Genomic DNA, 17,735 nt, shown 5'->3' on the forward strand with positions numbered 1-17,735 from the left:
GCGCTTCCCAGGTGAGGCGATGCCTCACCCTGCTTCAGCTCTCGCTTGTTGGAGTGCACCCACTGACCAGCACTGACTGTCTGACATGCTGCAGTGAGACGAACCCGGTACCTCAGTTGAAAATGCAGAAATCACCTGTCTCCTGTGTCACTCACGCTGGGAGCTGGAGGCTGGAGCTCTTCCTATTTGGCCATCTTGGGTGCCCCTGGGATTGTTTTTTTCTTGCTGATTTGTTTGAGTTTGTTGTAGATTCTGGATATTAGTCCTTTGTCAGATGTATAGATTGTGAAGATTTTCTCTCACTCTGTGGGTTGTCTGTTTATTCTGCTGACTGTTCCTTTTGCCATGCAGAAGCTCTTTGGTTTAATTATGTCCCAGCTCTTTATCTTTGTTTTTATTGCATTTGCTTTTGGGTTCTTGGTCATGAAGTCCTTGCCTAAGCCAATGTCTGGAAGGGGTTTTCCAATGTTATTGGAAATTTTTGTAGTTTCTAGAATTTTAATAGTTTCAAGTCTTAGATTTAAGTCTTTGATCCATCTTGAGTTGATTTTTGTATAAGGTGAGAGATGAGGATCCAGTTTCATTCTCCTACATGTGGCTAGCCAATTATCCCAGCACCATTTTTTGAATAGGGTGTCCTTTCCCCACTTTGTGTTTTTGTTTGCTTTGTCAAAGATCAGTTGACTGTAAGTATTTGGGTTTATTTCTGGGTTCTCTGTTCTGTTCTATTGGTCTATTTGCCTATTTTTAAACCAGTACCATGCTGTTTTGGTGACTATGGCCTCACAGTATGGTTTGGAATACAGCTGTGTGATGCCTCCAGATTTGTTCTTTTTGCTCAGTCTTGCCTTGGTTATGCAGACTGTTTTTTGGAAATGAATTTGAATTTTTTTTTTTGAGACAGGTTCTCATTCTTTGGGCCAGACTAGGATACAATGGCACAATTTAGGCTCACTGCAAATCTTCCAGGTTCAAGTGATTCTCCTGCCTCAGCCTTCTGAGTAGCTGGAATTACAGGCGCATGCCACCACACCTGGATAGTTTTTGTATTTTTAGTAGAGATGGGGTTTCACCATGTTGGCCAGGCTGGTCTTGAACTCCTGACCTCAAGAGATCCTACTGCCTTGGCCTCCCAAAGTGCTGGGATTACAGGCATGAGCCACCGTGCCTGGCCTCCATATGAATTTTAGAATTGGTTTTTCTAATTCTGTGAAGAATGATGGTGGTATTTTGATAGGGATTGCATTGAATTTGTAGATTGCTTTTGGCAGTGTGGTAATTTTCACAATATTGATTCTACCCATCCATGAACGTGGTATGTGTTTCCATTTGTTTGTGTCATCTATGATTTCTTTCAGCAGTGTTTTGTAGTTTTCCTTGTAGAGATCTTTCCCTTCCTTGGTTAGGTATATTCCTAAGTATTCCTTTTTTTTTTTTTTTTTTTTTTTTGGTGGCTATTGTAAAAGGGGTTGAGTTCTTGATTTGATTCTCTGCTTAATTGCTGTTAATGTATAGAATAGTTACTGATTTGTGTACATTAATCTTCTATCCAGAAACTTTGCTGAATTTTTTTTCAGTCCTAGGAGCTTTCTGGAAGAGTCTTTAGGGTTTTCCAGGTAAACAATCATATCATCAGTAGTGACAGTTTGACTTCCTCTTTATTAATTTGAATGCCCTTTATTTCTTTCCCTTGTTTGATTGCTCTGGCTAGGACTTCTAATACTATGTCCAATACTATGTTGAAGAGGAGTGGTGACAGTGGGCATCCTTGTCTTTTTCCAGTTCTCAGAGGCAATGCTTTCAACTTTTCCCCATTCAGAATTATGTTGGCTGTGGGTTTGTCATGGATAGCTTTTTTTACATTGAGGTATGTCTCTTGGTATGTCAATTTTGCTGAGAGTTTTAATCATAAAGCTATGCTGGATTTTGTCAAATGCTGTTTCTGCATCTATTGAGATGATCATGTGATTTTTGTTTTTAATTCTGTTTATGTAGTGTATCACATTTACTGACTTGCATATGTCAAACCATCCCTGCATCCCTGGTATGAAATCCACTTGATCATGGTGGATTATCTTTTTGATATGTTGTTGGACTTGGTTAGCTAGCATTTTGTTAAGGATTTTAGCATCTGTGTTCATCAAGGATATTGGTCTGTAGTTTTCTTTTTTGGTTATGTCCTTTCCTGATTTTGGTATTAGGGTGATGCTGGCTTCATAGAATGAATTAGGGAGGCTTCCCACTTTCTCTATCTTGTGGAATAGCTCCAATAGGATTGGTACCAATTCTTTGAATGTCTGGTAGAATTCTACTGTGAATCTGGTCCTGGACTTTTTACGTTGCTGGTAATTTTAAAATTACCATTTCAATCTCACTGCTTGTTATTGGTCTCTTCAGGGCATACAATTCTTCCTGATTTAAGCTAGGAGGGTTGTATTTTTCTAGGAATTTATCCATCTCTTCTAGGTGTTCTAGTTTATGTGCATAGAGGTGTTCATAGTAGCCTTGAATGATCTTTTGTATTTCTGTGTTGTCAGTTGTAATATTTCCTGTTTCATTTCCTATTGAGGTGATTTGGACTTTCTTCTTTTCTTGGTTAATCTTGCTAATGGTCTATCAATTTTATTTATCTTTTCAAAGAACCAGCTTTCTGTTTCTTTTATCTTTTGTATTTTTTTTGTCTCAATTTCCTTTAGGTTTGCTCTGATCTTGATTATTTCCTTTCTTCTGCTGAGTTTGGATTTGGTTTGTTCTTATTTCTCTAGTTCCATGAGTTGTGACCTTAGAATGTCAGTTTGGGCTTTTTCAGTCTTTTTGACATAGGCATTTAGGGGTATGACCTTTCCTCTTAGCACCGCCTTTGCTGTATTCCAGAGGTTTTGACTGGTTGTGTCGCTGTTGTCATTCGGTTCCTTTTGGAATTGATTTCCTATCATGCGGTCACATTCTATTCAACAGCGTATGGAACATTCTCCTAGACAGACTGTACGATAGGCCACAAAACAAGCCTCAATAAATTTAAGAAAATTGAAATGATATCAAGCACTCTCTCAGACCACGGTGGAATAAAACTGGAAATCAACTGCAAAAGGAACCTTCAAAACCATGCACATACATGGAAATTTAAATAACCTGCTCTTGAATGATTATTGGGTCAAAAACGAAATCAAGATGGAAATTAAAGAAATTTTCGAACTGAAAGTACCGGGTAACCTATAAAGGAAAACCTGTCAGATTAATAGCAGGTTTCTCAACAGAAACACTACAAGCTAGAAGAGATTGGGGCCCTATCTTCATCTTCCTCAAACAGAACAATTATCAGCTGAGAATCTTGTATCCAGTGAAACTAAGCATGTGGTGCGTTTGTCTCACAGCTGTTAAAATTCTTTCCTTCATCTTAACTTTAGGTAACCTGATGACAATGTGCCTAGGTTTTGTAGATTGCTTGCTTTAGTTTTAGTTTTAAAGTTCTTTTTGTGATGAATTTTCCCGGTGTTCTTTGTGCCTCTTGTATTTGGATGTCTAGGTCTCTCACAAGATCGTGGAAGTTTTCCTTAATTATTCCCCCAGATACGTTTTCTAAACTTTTATATTTCTCTTCTTCCTCAGGAACACTAATTATTCTTAGGTTTGTTCATTTAACATAATCCTGGACTTCTTGGAGGCTTCGTTCATATTTTCTTATTCTTTTTTCTTTGTCTTTGTTGGATTGGGTTAATTCAAAGATGTTGTCTTCAGGCTCTGAATTTCTTTCTTCTACTTGTTCAATTCTATTGCTGAGACTTTCCAGAGCATTTTGCATTTCTATAAATGTGTCCAATGTTTCCTGAAGTTTTTATTGTTTTTTCTTTATGCTATCTATTTCCTTGAACATTTCTTCCTTCATTTCTTGTATTTTTTTTTTTTAATTTCCTTGCATTGGGCTTTGTATTGATGTAGTGCCTCCATGATTAGCTTAATAACCAACCTCCTGAATTCTTTTTTAGGTAAATCAGGGATTTCTTCTTGGTTTGGATCCATTGCTGGTGAGCTAGTGTAATTTGTTGGGGGCGTTAAAGAGCTTTGTTTTGTCATATTACCAGAGCTGGTTTTCTGGCTCCTTCTCATTTGAGTAGGTTCTGTCTGAGGGAAGGTCTAGGACTGAAGGCTGTTGTTCAGATTCTTTTGTCCCACGGGGTGTTCCCTTAATGTAGCCCTCTCCCCCGTTTCCTATGGATGTGGCTTCCTGAGAGCCGAGCTGTAGTGATTGTCAACTCTCTTCTGGGTCTAGCCACCCAGCAAGTCTACCAGGCTCCAGGCTGGTACTGGGGGTTGTCTGCACAGAGTCCTGTGATGTGAAACGTCTGTGTGTTTCTCAGCCATGCATACCAGCAACTGTCCCAATGGAGGTGGCAGGGGTGTGAAATGGACTCCATGAGGAGTCCATTAGCTTTAGTGGTTTAATGCTCTATTTTTGTGCTGGTTGGCCTCTTGCTGGGAAATGGCGTTTTCCAGAGAGCATCAGTTGTGGTAGTATGGAGAGGAACCAGCGGTGGGTGGGGCCCTAGAACTCCTAAGAGTATATGCCCTTTGTCTTCAACTACCAGGATGGGTAGGGAAGGACCATCAGATGCAGGCAGGGCTAGGTGTGTCTGAGCTCACAGAGTCTCCTTGGATGGATCTTGCTGTGGCTGCTGTGGGGGATGGCTGTCATGTTCCCAGGTCAATGAGTTGTGAACCTAGGAGGATTATGACTGCCTCTGCTGAGTCATGGAGGTTGTCAGGGAAGTGGGGAAAGCTGGCAGTCACAGGCCTCACCCAGCTCCCATGCAATCCGAAGGGTGGGTCTCACTCACATCATGCCCCTTGCCAACAGCACCGAGTCTGTTTCCAGGCATTGCGCAAGCAAGCAGAGAACTTGCCCCAGGCTACCTGCTTCCCAGCTCTGAAAGAACAGGACTTTGTTCCTCCACTGGTGGAGTCTGCACTCCGGATTCGTGCCCTCCCCTGAGTTCAGCTAGAGACTTCCTTCTCCCTGTGACATTTTCCCTGTGCCTCTGGCCACCCTCCCAAAGTATTCATATGGTGCCAAGCAGGAATGTCCCTCTTGGGGACCCAGCAAGCTCCCAGGGCCTTTCCTGCTGCTCCCTCTACTCCTGCATTTCACTTGACTTTCTAAATTGACTCAGCTCCAGGTAAGGTTGGACCTTCAGTTTCTCTAGTGAGGGTGTGTGTGCAGGACGGAGGATCTCCCATTCCCACTTCCACTGTTTGGGCACTCACAGTATTTGGGGTGTCTCCGGGTCCTGCAGGAGCAGCGTGCTTCCTTCAGATGGTCTGTGGGTCCTCTTGGGATTCCTCATTTATTCCTGCAGTTGTTCTGGAGCTAAAATTCATGACGCGAGCCTCCACATGTGCTCTGTCCGTCCCAGTCGGAGCTGCAATCTAGCCCTGCCTCCTGTCCACCATGATGGTCTCTCCCCCTTCATTCTTTTTTAATGGCTGTGGAGTTTTCCACTGAGTGTTCTGTGGTTCATTGAAACAATTTCCCCACTGATGGGCCTTTAGTTTGTTTTCAGGTCTTTATGCTGCAAAGGGTATTATTGTCCATATACCTTAAAGTTACTTGCTCAACTCTATTTGTAGATTAAATTCAGTTCCACGTGGCTGGGGAGGCCTTGGGAAACACAATCGTGGTGGAAGGGGAGCAGGTACGTCTTACATGGCGGCAGATGAGAGTGGTTCTTTTCTATCTTGTTTTTAGGTTTTTCTTAAATCTGTGCTTTGAAACAACCTTTAAACAAACTCCAAATTAGATAATTATTTTTTGAAATAAAAATAATTTATAAATGCCTTTCTTATAATTTTTAAAAATAAAAAACATCTTTTTTTGTGGTATACTTTGTAGACAGAATTATATATATTAATTAGAATTTTAACTCTTAGTAACCTGCATCATGTCACACCAAGGATGTGACACCGTGTCAAGCACATCACGCATGTCACACCACATCACATCCCGTCACACCAGAGATGTCACACTCCATCCCACCACATCACATTACGTCACACCCATCAAACGACATCATGCCCCATCACACCAGGGATTTATGCCACATCACATTATGTCACACCACAACACACCCCATCACACCAAGAATGTTGCACATCATCACACCACGTCACATTACGTCATCCCCAACAAACGACATCACACCCATTCACACCAGGGATGTCACCCACCATCACATTATGTCAAACCACATCACATCATGTCACACCACACCACATCACACTACGTCACACTGTTACACTGCATCACACCACATTACACCAGGGATGTCACACCCTGTCCCATCACATCACATCATGTCACACCATACCACATCATCCCATATTATACCCCATCATGCCATGGATGTCATACCCCATCACACTACCTCACACACATCACACCAGGGATGTCACAGTCTGTCACACCACATCACACTATGTCACACCACATCACACCAGGGATGTCACAGTGTCATAGGACATCACACCACATCACACCATACCACTTTACACCATATCATACCCTATCATACCAGGGATGTCATACCTGAACCCACTATGTCACACCACATCACGCCATGTCCAACCATGTAACATCACACCACGTCACACCAGGGACGTTACACCATGTCACACTACATCACACAACGTCACACCAGGGATGTCACACTCTGTCATACCACATCATAGCACATCACACCATGTCCTGTCACATCACGCCACATTACACCCTGTCACACCAGGGACATCACACCACGTCACACCATGTCATGTTACATCACGGCATGGATGGCTGGGGGGTGTGCGGGGGCCGCCAACAGTGCAGCCTTTCTGGAGAGTTGAGGGGGTGTCTTGGGGCTGGCCATGGTGTTCCTACAGGAGGGCTGTTCCAGGAGGGCCGGCCCTCTGGAGGATGCTCAGTCCCAGGTAGAAAGTGGGAGGTAGGGCCCGGGTGCCTCAGGGAGGGGCCCAATTTCCCCAGGGAACCTGTTCCAGGTGACAGGCCCTGCACTGGGCAGGAGCTGCATGGAGCATTTGCTTCTTCCCAACTCGGCCTGCTCAGGGCACGGAATGACGCAGCGCCCAGCACTGTCCTGGGTTTCCTTTCCTTAGCCTGGCCAGGCCGTCTGTCATCAGATGGTGGACTGGAGCCCACCCCACCAGAGCACCTGCTTGAAGGGCAGAGTGTGGAGACCTGTCCAGCAGGGTCCCTGCAGGCTGGCTCGTTCTCTGGGCAAAGCTCTCCTGCATCTCTGGGACGCCATCCTTGGGCTTCGGATAGAGCCGGTGAGGCAGCAGCTGCCCGCCCTGACCCCAGGTGCTGTCTCCCTCACCCCCTCGCGGCTGCAGCAGTGTGTCCTGGGAGTTAAAGGGCTGGGCTTCAGCACCCGGTTCAGGCCAGGCCCCCTGGAGCCCACCCTCCAGCGGTGAGGCCTCCCACGGCACCGCAGGGCCTGGAGTCTGGGGATTTCACCCCAACTCTGTGTTTGGTGCAGCTCCTGCTGCTCGATGCCACACCAACGAATCCAACCACTCCCCTTTTCCTGGGTGAGATGGTCTCTCTCCTGCCACAGGAAACTCCGATGGCATTTCCTAGCCCAGCCACCGCAGCCACCTCGGTAACAAGACCATCTCCTTGACTGAGTTCCAGCCAGGCTCCTTGGAGCCTCTCCACTCGGCCTCAGCTTTGGCTCGTAAAGACTTGAGCAGACACTAACAGTGTCTAACAGCTTCTGGCCGCACCCCTAGGCCGACCCCTGCCCCGTCAACACCTGCGTGAGAAAGCTCCGTGCACCAGAACTGACTGACTGCTCCAACCCCGACCTCCCTTTCTCAGGGCGTCTGCTGAAAGGGCTGCAACCACACGTCCTTCTGTCCGTTCCCGATGTCTGTGCATTTCCTGTGACCCAGGAGGGTCTTTCTCGGGACCTGGGAGCCACTCCCTGAAGTGTCCCCATTGGGAAGATGGGGCCGGTGTCTCCAGGCTCTGGGAGGACAGAATCCTGACCTCAACAGTGGCCGGCGCGGACACAGCGGGCCCCATCCCAGGGACGCTGACCAGCGCTGGGCAACTTTTCCCTTCCCCGACGCCTGAGCCCCGAGCACCCTCGCTGCTCCCCGTACCGTCTCCCTTTACAAGGCTGTCGCCTCTGCACAGATGGAGGTGAGTTCAGGTCTTGCCGGACTTTCTTCTGTTGCAATAGTTATTTCTGTTGAAAATCGGTCCTTGCTACATGACCTAGTGCCCAGCTTTATCTTTGAAAATGCCTGTCTCCACCTCTGCCTCTCCTGCCTGGTCCTTGTTTCTGGCACCCAACGTGTCTCTTATGGGCTGAATCTTACCCCGGAATGAATCACACCAGGTTTCACCCATACCTGATCAAGGTGATATTTTGATGAGATTTCAGGCTGAGAATTGATGCTGAAAGGGCTAAGTTTGGGGGATGCTGAGATTAGGATGAATGTATTTTTCATGTGAGAAGAACATGAATTTTGGGGGGCCAGAGTATGGACTGTTATGAGTTACATTGTGACCCCTACAAATTCATATATTGAAGTCTTAATCCCCGGCCTCGCAATGTGACTGTATTTGGAGATGGGGTCTTTACAGAGGTCATTACATTCCTATGAGGTGAATCTAATCTGATGTGTGTTCTTCTGAGAAGAGAAGCTTAGGACACAGGCACACAGAGGGATGGCCATGTGAGGACCTAGGGAGGAGACGGTGTGTATAAGCCAAGGAGAGAGGGCTTGAGAGAAACCAGCCCTGCCTGCATCCCCATCTCAGATTCCTGGTCTCTAGGCCTGGGAGGATCCAGGTCTGCGGTGCGAGCCGCCCCTCTGTGGTCCTGAGCTGACTCACACAGATCTGACACCCACCTCTTGATTCTGGAAGGCCCTCTGTGTGGCTCTGCCTGGCCAGTCTGAGCCAGCTCCCAGGCCCCAGCCCAGCTTGTCCTGGAAGCCCTGCCCCATGCAGAGTGACCAGGGCAGGCAGCACCGTGCCCAGCAGGAGGAGAAACTGCATCCACGTAGGCAAGAGGAGAAGCCCCGGGGTCCATGTAGTGACAGGGGCCAGGGAGGGCCGCGTGGGCAGTGCGTGTGGCCGAGGCGGGGGGCGTGTGCAGGGAGCCCCCGAGGTGCAGCTCGACCAGCTGCCTCCTGACTCTGCTTTGCACCGGGCGCAGGACGCGCGTGAACACAGGAAGGCTGCTCCCATCACAAAGTACAAGATTTTAAAAAGATATTTTATTGTCATCAAAAACGAGAAACATTAAAGACAATTCATGAGCTTTAGAAAATTTAAAAGAAGAAAAAAGCTACCAAAGCTGAAATCGTGGCACCTCCTTCCAGTGAGCCCGGGAGTCCTCCCTGACGGCCGAGGCAGGCGCTTGCCGCGCTCCCGCTCGTGCCTCCCTTCCTGTCTGCAGACTCTGCGTGACATTCACCGAACGGCGTGACGCGGGCAGCAGAGCGTGGGAGCCTCTGTCCAGCAGTCGTGGCCGGCAGCCCCGCTCTCCCCAGGCTGCGGGCACCCTCTTTGCCGTCTCGCCTCCAGCTCCTGCCCCAGAGTGGCTGCTTGTTCCTGCTGCACGTGACTTGGGGCTGGACTTAAGCCTCTGTGATGAGTTCCGCTGTGTTCACGCTCCTGGCTCTCCTGGTGTCCCTCCACCTCTCTCCCCGGTGCTCTGGGGCTGCCTCTGTCCTCAGGACCCACCAAGGCTGAGTCTTGCCTGCCTGGGACCTGGTCACCAGGCCTCCTCTGGCAGACCTGTCTGGGCAGATGCCCACCCCTTTCTTGGGCTGTCCTCACCCTTGCCCTGTAGGGCTCCTGCAGCAGCCACGTGGCCCAGGCTCTTCTCTGAGTGATCTTGGCGGAGTGGAGTGGGTGGGAGGTGGCCGTGTCCTGGGCCTGGCCCTGGTCCCGGTCCCTCCTCTCCCAGTGCAGACTCTGGGGCTGGCTGTCCCTGTGGGTCGAGTTCCACCCAAGAATCCAGCAGCGTGGGCAGGCAGCCAAGGGGCGGTGCTGGCACCGAGACCCTGTTCCATGGGAGGCTTCTTCCCAGGAGCCGGAGAGCAGCGTGCGTGGCTTGAAATAAGAACAACCTCATTCCTCATGTCAGGAGTTCCAAGGAGTGCAGAATGGAGGCGGCTGGCTGCGGGCTGGGAGGAAGGCCGTCTGACTGAGCCTTCGCAGCTCTCCGAAGCCTCCCCAACAGGGCCTGATGGTGCTGTGGCTTCCCCGCCTTGGTGGCTGATGCTCCCACTCACCATGTGGAAAGCACACCTGTGTTCAGGAGGCTGGCGTGGACGGGGGTGGCTCCAGGGCCAGCTCCTGCCTGGGTGGGCGCCTGGTATGCCGGCCGCTGCCTCCTTTTGTGTGAGCACCTGGCGGGCTGGAGGGCAGGGATGTCCTGCTGAGGGGACACCTGGCCCCCAGTGCCCTGCATGCACCAAGCAGTGGAGGTCTGGGGTAGACCTGCTATGCACAGGGTCTGGAAGGGGGGCGTGTCAGGGGTCAGAGGGTGACTGAGAGGCCAGAGAGCCATGGGGTTGAGGGCAGTGAGGTCAGGGGGCAGGTGTGGCCTGGGTGGTGGCTGAGCATGGCCCATGACTCCTGTGTGGGGTCTGGGTGGCCCTGGACACCCCACAGAGGGTGACCCTAGGCCCCCTGCCCGATCATGTTCCTATAGTCGGGGATGATGGTCTGTTTCAGGTCCACCACCGAGGAGAAGATCCACTTCACCTGTAGGCAAGGCACAGCACAGGGGTGAGTGAGGCCACGGCCTTGCCCCCGGGGGCCCACCCATCCCTCAGGCTACCCAGGCCACAGCCCTGCCCCCGAGGCCCATCCGCCCTTCAGGGCACCCAGTTGCCAGAGCCACACCACTGCCTACTCTGAGGGTTGGACATGGAGAGCAGAGCCAGGGCACCGACATCATGTGGACAATACAGAAGACAGTGTCAAGGACAGTGTGGGGACAGCGTCAGGGACAGGTAGAGACAGCCTGGGGGACAGTGTCAGGGACAGGTGGAGATTACACTGGGGACAGTGTCAGGGACAGGCGGAGACACCATGGGGGACAGTGTCGGGGACAGGTGGGGACAGCCTGGGGGACAGTGTCAGGGACAGGTGGAGACAGTGTGGGGGAGAATGTCAGAGACAGGTGAGGACAGCATGGAGGAGAGTGTCGGGGACAGGCTGGGACATCGTGGGGGACAGTGTTGCGTACAGGAGGCAACAGCGTGGGGGATAGTGTCAGGAACAGGTGGAGACACTGTGGGGGAGAGTGTCAGAGACAGGTGAGGACAGTGTGGAGGAGAGTGTTGGGGACAGGTAGGGACAGCATGGGGGACAATGTCAGGGACAGGTGGAGACAGTGTGGGGGAGAGTGTCAGGTGAGGACAGCATGGAGGAGAGTGTCGGGGACAGGTGGGGACCGTGTGGGGGACAGTGTTGCATATAGGAGGGGACAGCGTGGGGGATAGTGTCAGGGACTGTAGGTGACAGAATGGGAGACAGTGTCAGGGATTGTAGGGGACGGAGTGGGAGACAGTGTCAGGGACAGGTGGAGACTGTGTGGGGGACAGGTGGGGACAGCATGGGTGACAGTGTTGGGGATAGGAGGGGACAGGAGGAAACAGCGTGTGGGACATTGTCGGGGATGGGGGACAGTGTGGGGGACAGTGGGGACAGGTGGGGACAGCATGGGGGACAGTGTAGGGGACAGGTGGGGACAGGAGGGGACAGCATGGGGGATAGTGTCAGAGGGACAGGTGGGGACAGTGTGGGGGACAGTGTTGGGGACAGATGGGGACAGCATGGGGGACAGTGTTGGGGACAGGTGGGGACAGTGTGGGGGACAGTGTTGGGGACAGGAGGAGACAGCATGGGGGACAGTGTTGGGGACAGGTGGGGACAGTGTGGGGGACAGTGTTGGGGACAGGAGGAGACAGCATGGGGGACAGTGTTGGGGACAGGTGGGGACAGTGTGGGGGACACTGTCAGGGAGAGGAGGGGACAGTGTTGGGGACAGGTGGGGACAGCATGGGGGACAGTGTTGGGGACAGCATGGGGGACAGTGTCAGGGATTTTAGGGGACAGAGTGGGAGACAGTGTCAGGGATAGGTGGAGACTGTGTGGGGGACAGGTGGGGACAGCATGGGGGACAGTGTTGGGGATAGGAGGGGACAGGAGGAAACAGCGTGGGGGACATTGTCGGGGATGGGGGACAGTGTGGGGGACAGTGGGGACAGGTGGGGACAGTGTGGGGGACACAGGGAGAGGAGGGGACAGTGTTGGGGACAGGTGGGGACAGCATGGGGGACAGTGTTGGGGACAGCATGGGGGACAGTGTCGGGGACAGGTGGGGACAGTGTGGGGGACACTATCAGGGAGAGGAGGGAACAGCATGGGGGACAGTGTTGGGGACAGGTAGGGACAGCATGGGGGACAGTGTCAGAGACCGGGGACAGTGTGGGGGACAGCATCAGGGAGACAGTGTGGGGGATAGTATTGGGGACAGGTGGGGACAGCATGGGGGACAGTGTCAGGGATAGGAGGAGACAGGAGAAGATAGCATGGGGACAGTGTCAGGGACAGGAGGAAACAGCGTGGGGACACTGTTGGGGACAGGTGGGGATAGTGTGGCCTACAGTGTCTGGGACTGGTGGGCACAGTGTGTTGGACAGGGTTGGGGACAGGTGGGGAGAGCATGGGGGATAGTGTTGCGGATAGGTGGGGACAGTGTGGGGGACAGCATCAGAGAAAGGTGGGGACAGCATGGGGGACAGTGTCAGGGACAGGTGGGGACAGCATGGGGGACAGTGTCAGGGATGACGGACAGCATCAGGGACATGTGGAGACAGCATGGGGGACACTGTTGGACAGGTGGGTACAGCCTGGGGCACAGTGTCAGAGACAGCTGGGGACACAGTGGGGGACAATGTCATGGACAGTTTATGACAGTGTGGGGGACAGTGTCAGGGACAGATGGGGACAGCATAGGGGACAGTATCAGGGACAGGTGGGGACAGCATGGGGGACAGTGTCAGGGACAGGTGGAGACAGCCTGGGGGACACTGTTGGACAGGTGGGGACAGCGTGGGGGACAGTGCCAGGGACCGTTTGTGAGACAGTGGGGGACAGCGTCAGGGACAGGTGGGGACAGCCTGTGGGAGAGTGTAGGAGACAGTTTGTGACAGCATGGGGGACAGTATCAGGGACAGGTGGGGACAGCATGGGGGACAGTGTCAGGGACAGGTGGAGACAGCCTGGGGGACACTGTTAGACAGGTGGGGACTACGTGGCGGACAGTGCCAGGGACAGTTTGAGAGACTGGGGGACAGTGTCAGGGACAGTTTGTGACAGCATGGGGGACAGTGTCAGGGACAGCTGGGGACAACGTGCGGCCGACCTTGAAGAAGGTGACGGTGGCACTGTAGCACACGCTTAGCAGGAAGAGTGTGATGAAGATGGTGATGGTCGTCCACAGCCCGTCCAGCTCCCCGTCCTGCGCCTCCACACAGCTCTCCTCCAGTTGCAGCTCTGGACAGGAAGGGGGTGGTCAGTGCCGTGTCCCGCTGGGCTCGGGCCTCTGGGGGCGATTCCCTCTGTGGCGGGGCCCAGGACGTAGGGCCCGGCCGGGATGGGCCAACAGTGTCCTGAGGTCAGCTCCCCGCAGCTGCCCGCCCTGTGCACCAGCTTCGGCCCCGGGGCTCCGCCAGACACCCGGCCCTAGATAGCGACCTGGCCCTCAGCAGGACCCACTCCCCGTCTCCCGTGTCCCTCCCTGAGGCCCAGAGGGCAGGAGGATGGTGAAGCCCACCCCTCAGGTGACCCCAGCTGCAGGGAAGGGCGGTACTGGGAAGTGGGCCAGAGCCAGGGACGCGATGTGGCGTGGGTTCCCCTGTGTGTGGGGGCTATGTGTGTGCGGCGGCTGCAGGGGCTCTGCTGTGAGAGGAGGGCTGGGTTTGTGTGAGCTGGTCAGCATGTGGACAAGCTGCTGAGTGGCTCGTGGGCCTTGAGGTGCTGCGTGGGGCTCGTGGGGGCCTGTGTCCGCGGAGTGTTCACGTGTGCGGGGACCTTGCTGTGGTCTGGGTGCTGTGCAGGTCGCCCGTGTGAGGCTCTGTGCGAGGCGTGTGCGTGTGTGTGTGTGTGGTGGCTGTGTGGCTGGCCAACTTCAGTGCGGGGTTTAATGGGTCTGGGCTGAGTGTGTGTGTGGGCATCTGGACCAGTCCCTCCACAGGGCCCGAGAGTGCATGTCCCCAGGAGTCGGTTATGTCCCCATGCGAGTGTAAGACTGGGCAGGGCTGCCAGGGGTTAGTGCCGTGGGGGCAGATGGGTGAGGGAGGGCCTGTCCCTACGCACATGGACTAGGTATGCCCCCGAGTGGGCAGGGGGTCTGAGGACAGGGAGCTCACAGATCAGGACAGTCTCCTACAGAGGCAGGGGCTGTGTGCCTGTCCCCAGGGGGCTCCTAGGCTTCTGGTGGCCCAGCCCAGGGCAGCTGCTGCTGGAAGGAGGGCCTCGCTGGCAAAGCCCCCAGCCCCACCGAGGGCGGCCCCTGGCTGAGCCCCACCCTAGGTGGCCCAGGCACACGTGCACAGCCTGGGCCAGTGTGGGGTCAGTGGGACCCGCTGTGCCTCCCTCGTGCCCCTCAGGCCTCAGACTTGGCCTGACCCGCGGAAAGAACCATCAGAGTCTCGCAGGGGCCCAGGGCAGCGCTGGGTGCTTTATTTCCATGCCGGGCGCCTGGGAAGTATGTACACGGGGTACGGGCCAAGCATCCTCGTGCCACCCCGAGAGCCCGGGGGGCGGGGGCTTGCCGGGTGTCGCACTCATTTACCCGGAGACACGGAGAGGCTCTTCTGGGTGTAGTGGTTGTGCAGAGCCTCATGCATCACGGAGCATGAGAAGACGTTCCCCTGCTGCCACCTGCTCTTGTCCACGGTGAGCTTGCTGTAGAGGAAGTAGGAGCCGTCGGAGTCCAGCACGGGCGGGGTGGTCTTGTAGGTGTTCTCCGGCTGCCCGCTGCTCTCCCACTCCACGACGATGTCGCTGGGGTAGAAGCCTTTGACCAGGCAGGTCAGGCTGACCTGGTTCTTGGTCAGCTCCTCCCGGGACGGGGGCAGGGTGTACACCTGAGGCTCTCGGGGCTGCCCTGTAGGGACAGAGGTTGACACAGCGGTCACTCCCAGGGCAGAGGGTGGGCCGAGCCGGCCTCTGTCCACATGGCCCTCGCGCCCCGCGGGTCCCACCTTTGTCTTTGGAGATGGTTTTCTGGATGGGGGCCGGGAGGGCTTTGTTGGAGACCTTGCACGTGTACTCCTTGCCGTTCAGCCAGTCCTGGTGCGTGACGGTGAGGACGCTGACCACACGATATGTGCTGTTGTACTGCGTCTCCCGTGGCTTCGTCTGGGCATGATGCACCTCCGCGCCGTTTACGTACCAGTTGAACTTGACATCGGGGTCTTCCTGGCTCACGTCTACCACCACGCATGTGACCTCAGGGGTCCGGGAGATCATGAGGGTGTCCTTGGGTTTTGGGGGGAAGAGGAAGACTGACGGTCCCCCCAGGAGTTCAGGTGCTGAGGAAGAGATGGAAGTGGGCATGTCAGCACCCAGGCGGGGCCTGTCCCTGGACTCAGGCCACTCTATGGCACCTGTCCCACCTTGAGCTGGAGGGCGAGGCCTGGGCTGGCTTACCTGGGCACGGTGGGCACGTGGGAGGTTTGCTGCCACCACCACATGTTTTTATCTCTGCAGAGAGAAGATTGGGAGTTACTGGGATCTGGGAGGGGAGAAGGTGTCTGAGCTGAGGGAGTGGAGAATTTGGCCTTTGGGGTGGGCTTAGGTCAGTGACAGGGTCCTCTCAGATATGGCTCTTGGCAGGTCTGAGGACAGCATCTGCCCCTGTGTGTGCAGGGCCTGGGGTAGGGGCATCCAGCCTGTGGCTCCCCAGAGCCTGGTGGAAAAAGCCAGAAGACCGTCTCCCTGAGCACGAGTGGGGTGGGCAGAGGCCTCTGGGTGAGGAGACAGACGGGGCCTGCCCTGCTGCCCTGGGCTGGGGCTGCACAGCCAGGGTTTGTCCAGGTAGAAGGGCCGAGCCTGGCTTCCAGCAAACAGCCCCCCTCCCTCGCTGGCCTCTCACCAACTCTCTTGTCCACCTTGGTGTTGCTGGGCTTGTGGTTTACGTTGCAGACGTAGGTCTGGGTGCCCAAGCTGCTGGAGGGCACGGTCACCACGCTGCTGAGGGAGTAGAGCCCTGAGGACTGTAGGACAGCCGGGAAGGTGTGCACGCCGCTGGTCAGGGAGCCTGAGTTCCACGACACGGTCACGGGTTCAGGGAAGTAGTCCTTGACCAGGCAGCCCAGGGCCGCTGTGCTCTCGGAGGTGCTCCTGGAGGAGGGCGCCAGGGGGAAGACCGATGGGCCCTTGGTGGAGGCTGCAAGAGACGTGGCGCCATGTGACTGCGGTGTGGGACAGAGCTGGGCCCAGGGCGCAGAGGCCCCTCCGTTCTTGTCTCTCAGCGAGGGTCCAGTGTCTGGGCTCATGGGTATTGGGTGTGCACCTGGCTGGTGCCACCTGCCTCACCTTGGCCCCCTCCCTGCCCCAAAGGCAAGGTCAGGCCCAGCCTGCCCCAGAAGGCTTGCAGGAGTGGCGGCCCTGCGGTGCCCTTCTGCAGGCACCCCTGCAGCCTAGGAGGCGGGGCTGGGCAGCCGGGTTAGTGCTCTGTGTCTGCAGGGAGTCAGCACAGCCCAGGGCCTCTAGCTTGGCCTCGGCTCTGGCCATCGGTGCCACCTCAGGAACGGCTCATGCCCGTCGGCCCCACTCCAGCCTTTTATGGGTGCCTGGCTTGACCAGTGGCCACTGTTCTCAGAGGGCTTCTCGTGGGTCCCCCGAGGCCCCTGCAGCCCCTGACCCTGCCGCCCCAGCGTGGCCCTCCCCTAGTGAGTGGGCCTGACTTGCCCAGGGCCCTGGTCATAGCCTGCCCTCTGCCCTCCAGGGCCCTGTTTTTCTGTGCAGCAGAGGGGCCAGACACTGCATAGGGTCGGCACCCTCAGCCCCAGGGCCCTGGAACCTCCTGCCTTGGAATAGCCCCCGGGAGCCCCCTCCTCAGCATCTCCCCCCTTTCCCCTTAGCCCCAGTGTGTACCAGCCCAGGTCAGGGCCCTGAGTGCATCGATGCCCCCTGCCTCCCCAGTGTCCTCCATTACTTCCGGAGGCTGAGTCCCCACACCCTCACCCTCCCAGCCCTGGCCTGGCCTTCTCGGCCACCAGCCCACCTCCTCCTTCTCCAGAGCTTCACCCGGCAAGGTCCCTGCTGGGCTCAGCCCAGGCCCCCCCGCACAGGTAGGAGCCTTGCACCTGCCCTTGGCCCTCCCCACCCTGCATGGCGCCAGGACCCTCAGGCCACAGGGAGGCCCCATGTCTCTGCCACTGGCCCAGTGGCCCTGGAGTCCCACGGCAGGTCAGGTGTGCCCTGACCTCTGAGGAAGCTAAGTTCCCTGCCCCCAGCCAGGCCATCCCCTCTGCTCAGCCGCAGGGCCCTGCTCACTACCCCTTCCCCTCACCTGCACCACAGGCTCTGGCCGACTCTGCCCAGGCTGTGAACGGGCCCCTCTGGCTCCCCTGTGCTAGTACACTGCCCTGCACCACCTCCACTCAGCTTCATTGTGCTGGTGGCCCTGGCTCCTGGC

At 54.8% G+C, this 17,735-nt stretch overlaps 1 long non-coding RNA gene and 1 gene segment (V, D, J or C); one reads left to right on the forward strand and one right to left on the reverse strand.

Moving 5' to 3' along the window:
• The window catches only part of LOC144330500 (uncharacterized), a 108,204-nt gene that overhangs the window by 14,010 nt on the left and 76,459 nt on the right, over positions 1 to 17,735 (forward strand). Inside the window, exon 2 of one of the 2 annotated variants that reach the window (XR_013396756.1) lies at positions 7,871 to 8,197. This is a non-coding gene — a long non-coding RNA (uncharacterized LOC144330500). Of the gene's footprint in view, positions 1 to 7,612; positions 8,198 to 17,735 lie in introns of those variants that run through there. The other variant, XR_013396755.1, reaches the window with a different exon arrangement.
• The window catches only part of LOC710905 (immunoglobulin heavy constant gamma 1-like), a 287,235-nt gene continuing 278,760 nt past the window's right edge, over positions 9,261 to 17,735 (reverse strand). Inside the window, 6 exon segments of the C gene segment in view lie at positions 9,261 to 10,780; positions 13,452 to 13,582; positions 14,883 to 15,197; positions 15,295 to 15,624; positions 15,743 to 15,796; positions 16,188 to 16,481. Of these exon segments, the coding sequence occupies positions 10,697 to 10,780; positions 13,452 to 13,582; positions 14,883 to 15,197; positions 15,295 to 15,624; positions 15,743 to 15,796; positions 16,188 to 16,481 (1,208 nt within the window).

This window comes from Macaca mulatta, chromosome 7 (assembly GCF_049350105.2).
Source record: "Macaca mulatta isolate MMU2019108-1 chromosome 7, T2T-MMU8v2.0, whole genome shotgun sequence".
In the NCBI taxonomy this organism is placed as follows: domain Eukaryota; kingdom Metazoa; phylum Chordata; class Mammalia; order Primates; family Cercopithecidae; genus Macaca; species Macaca mulatta.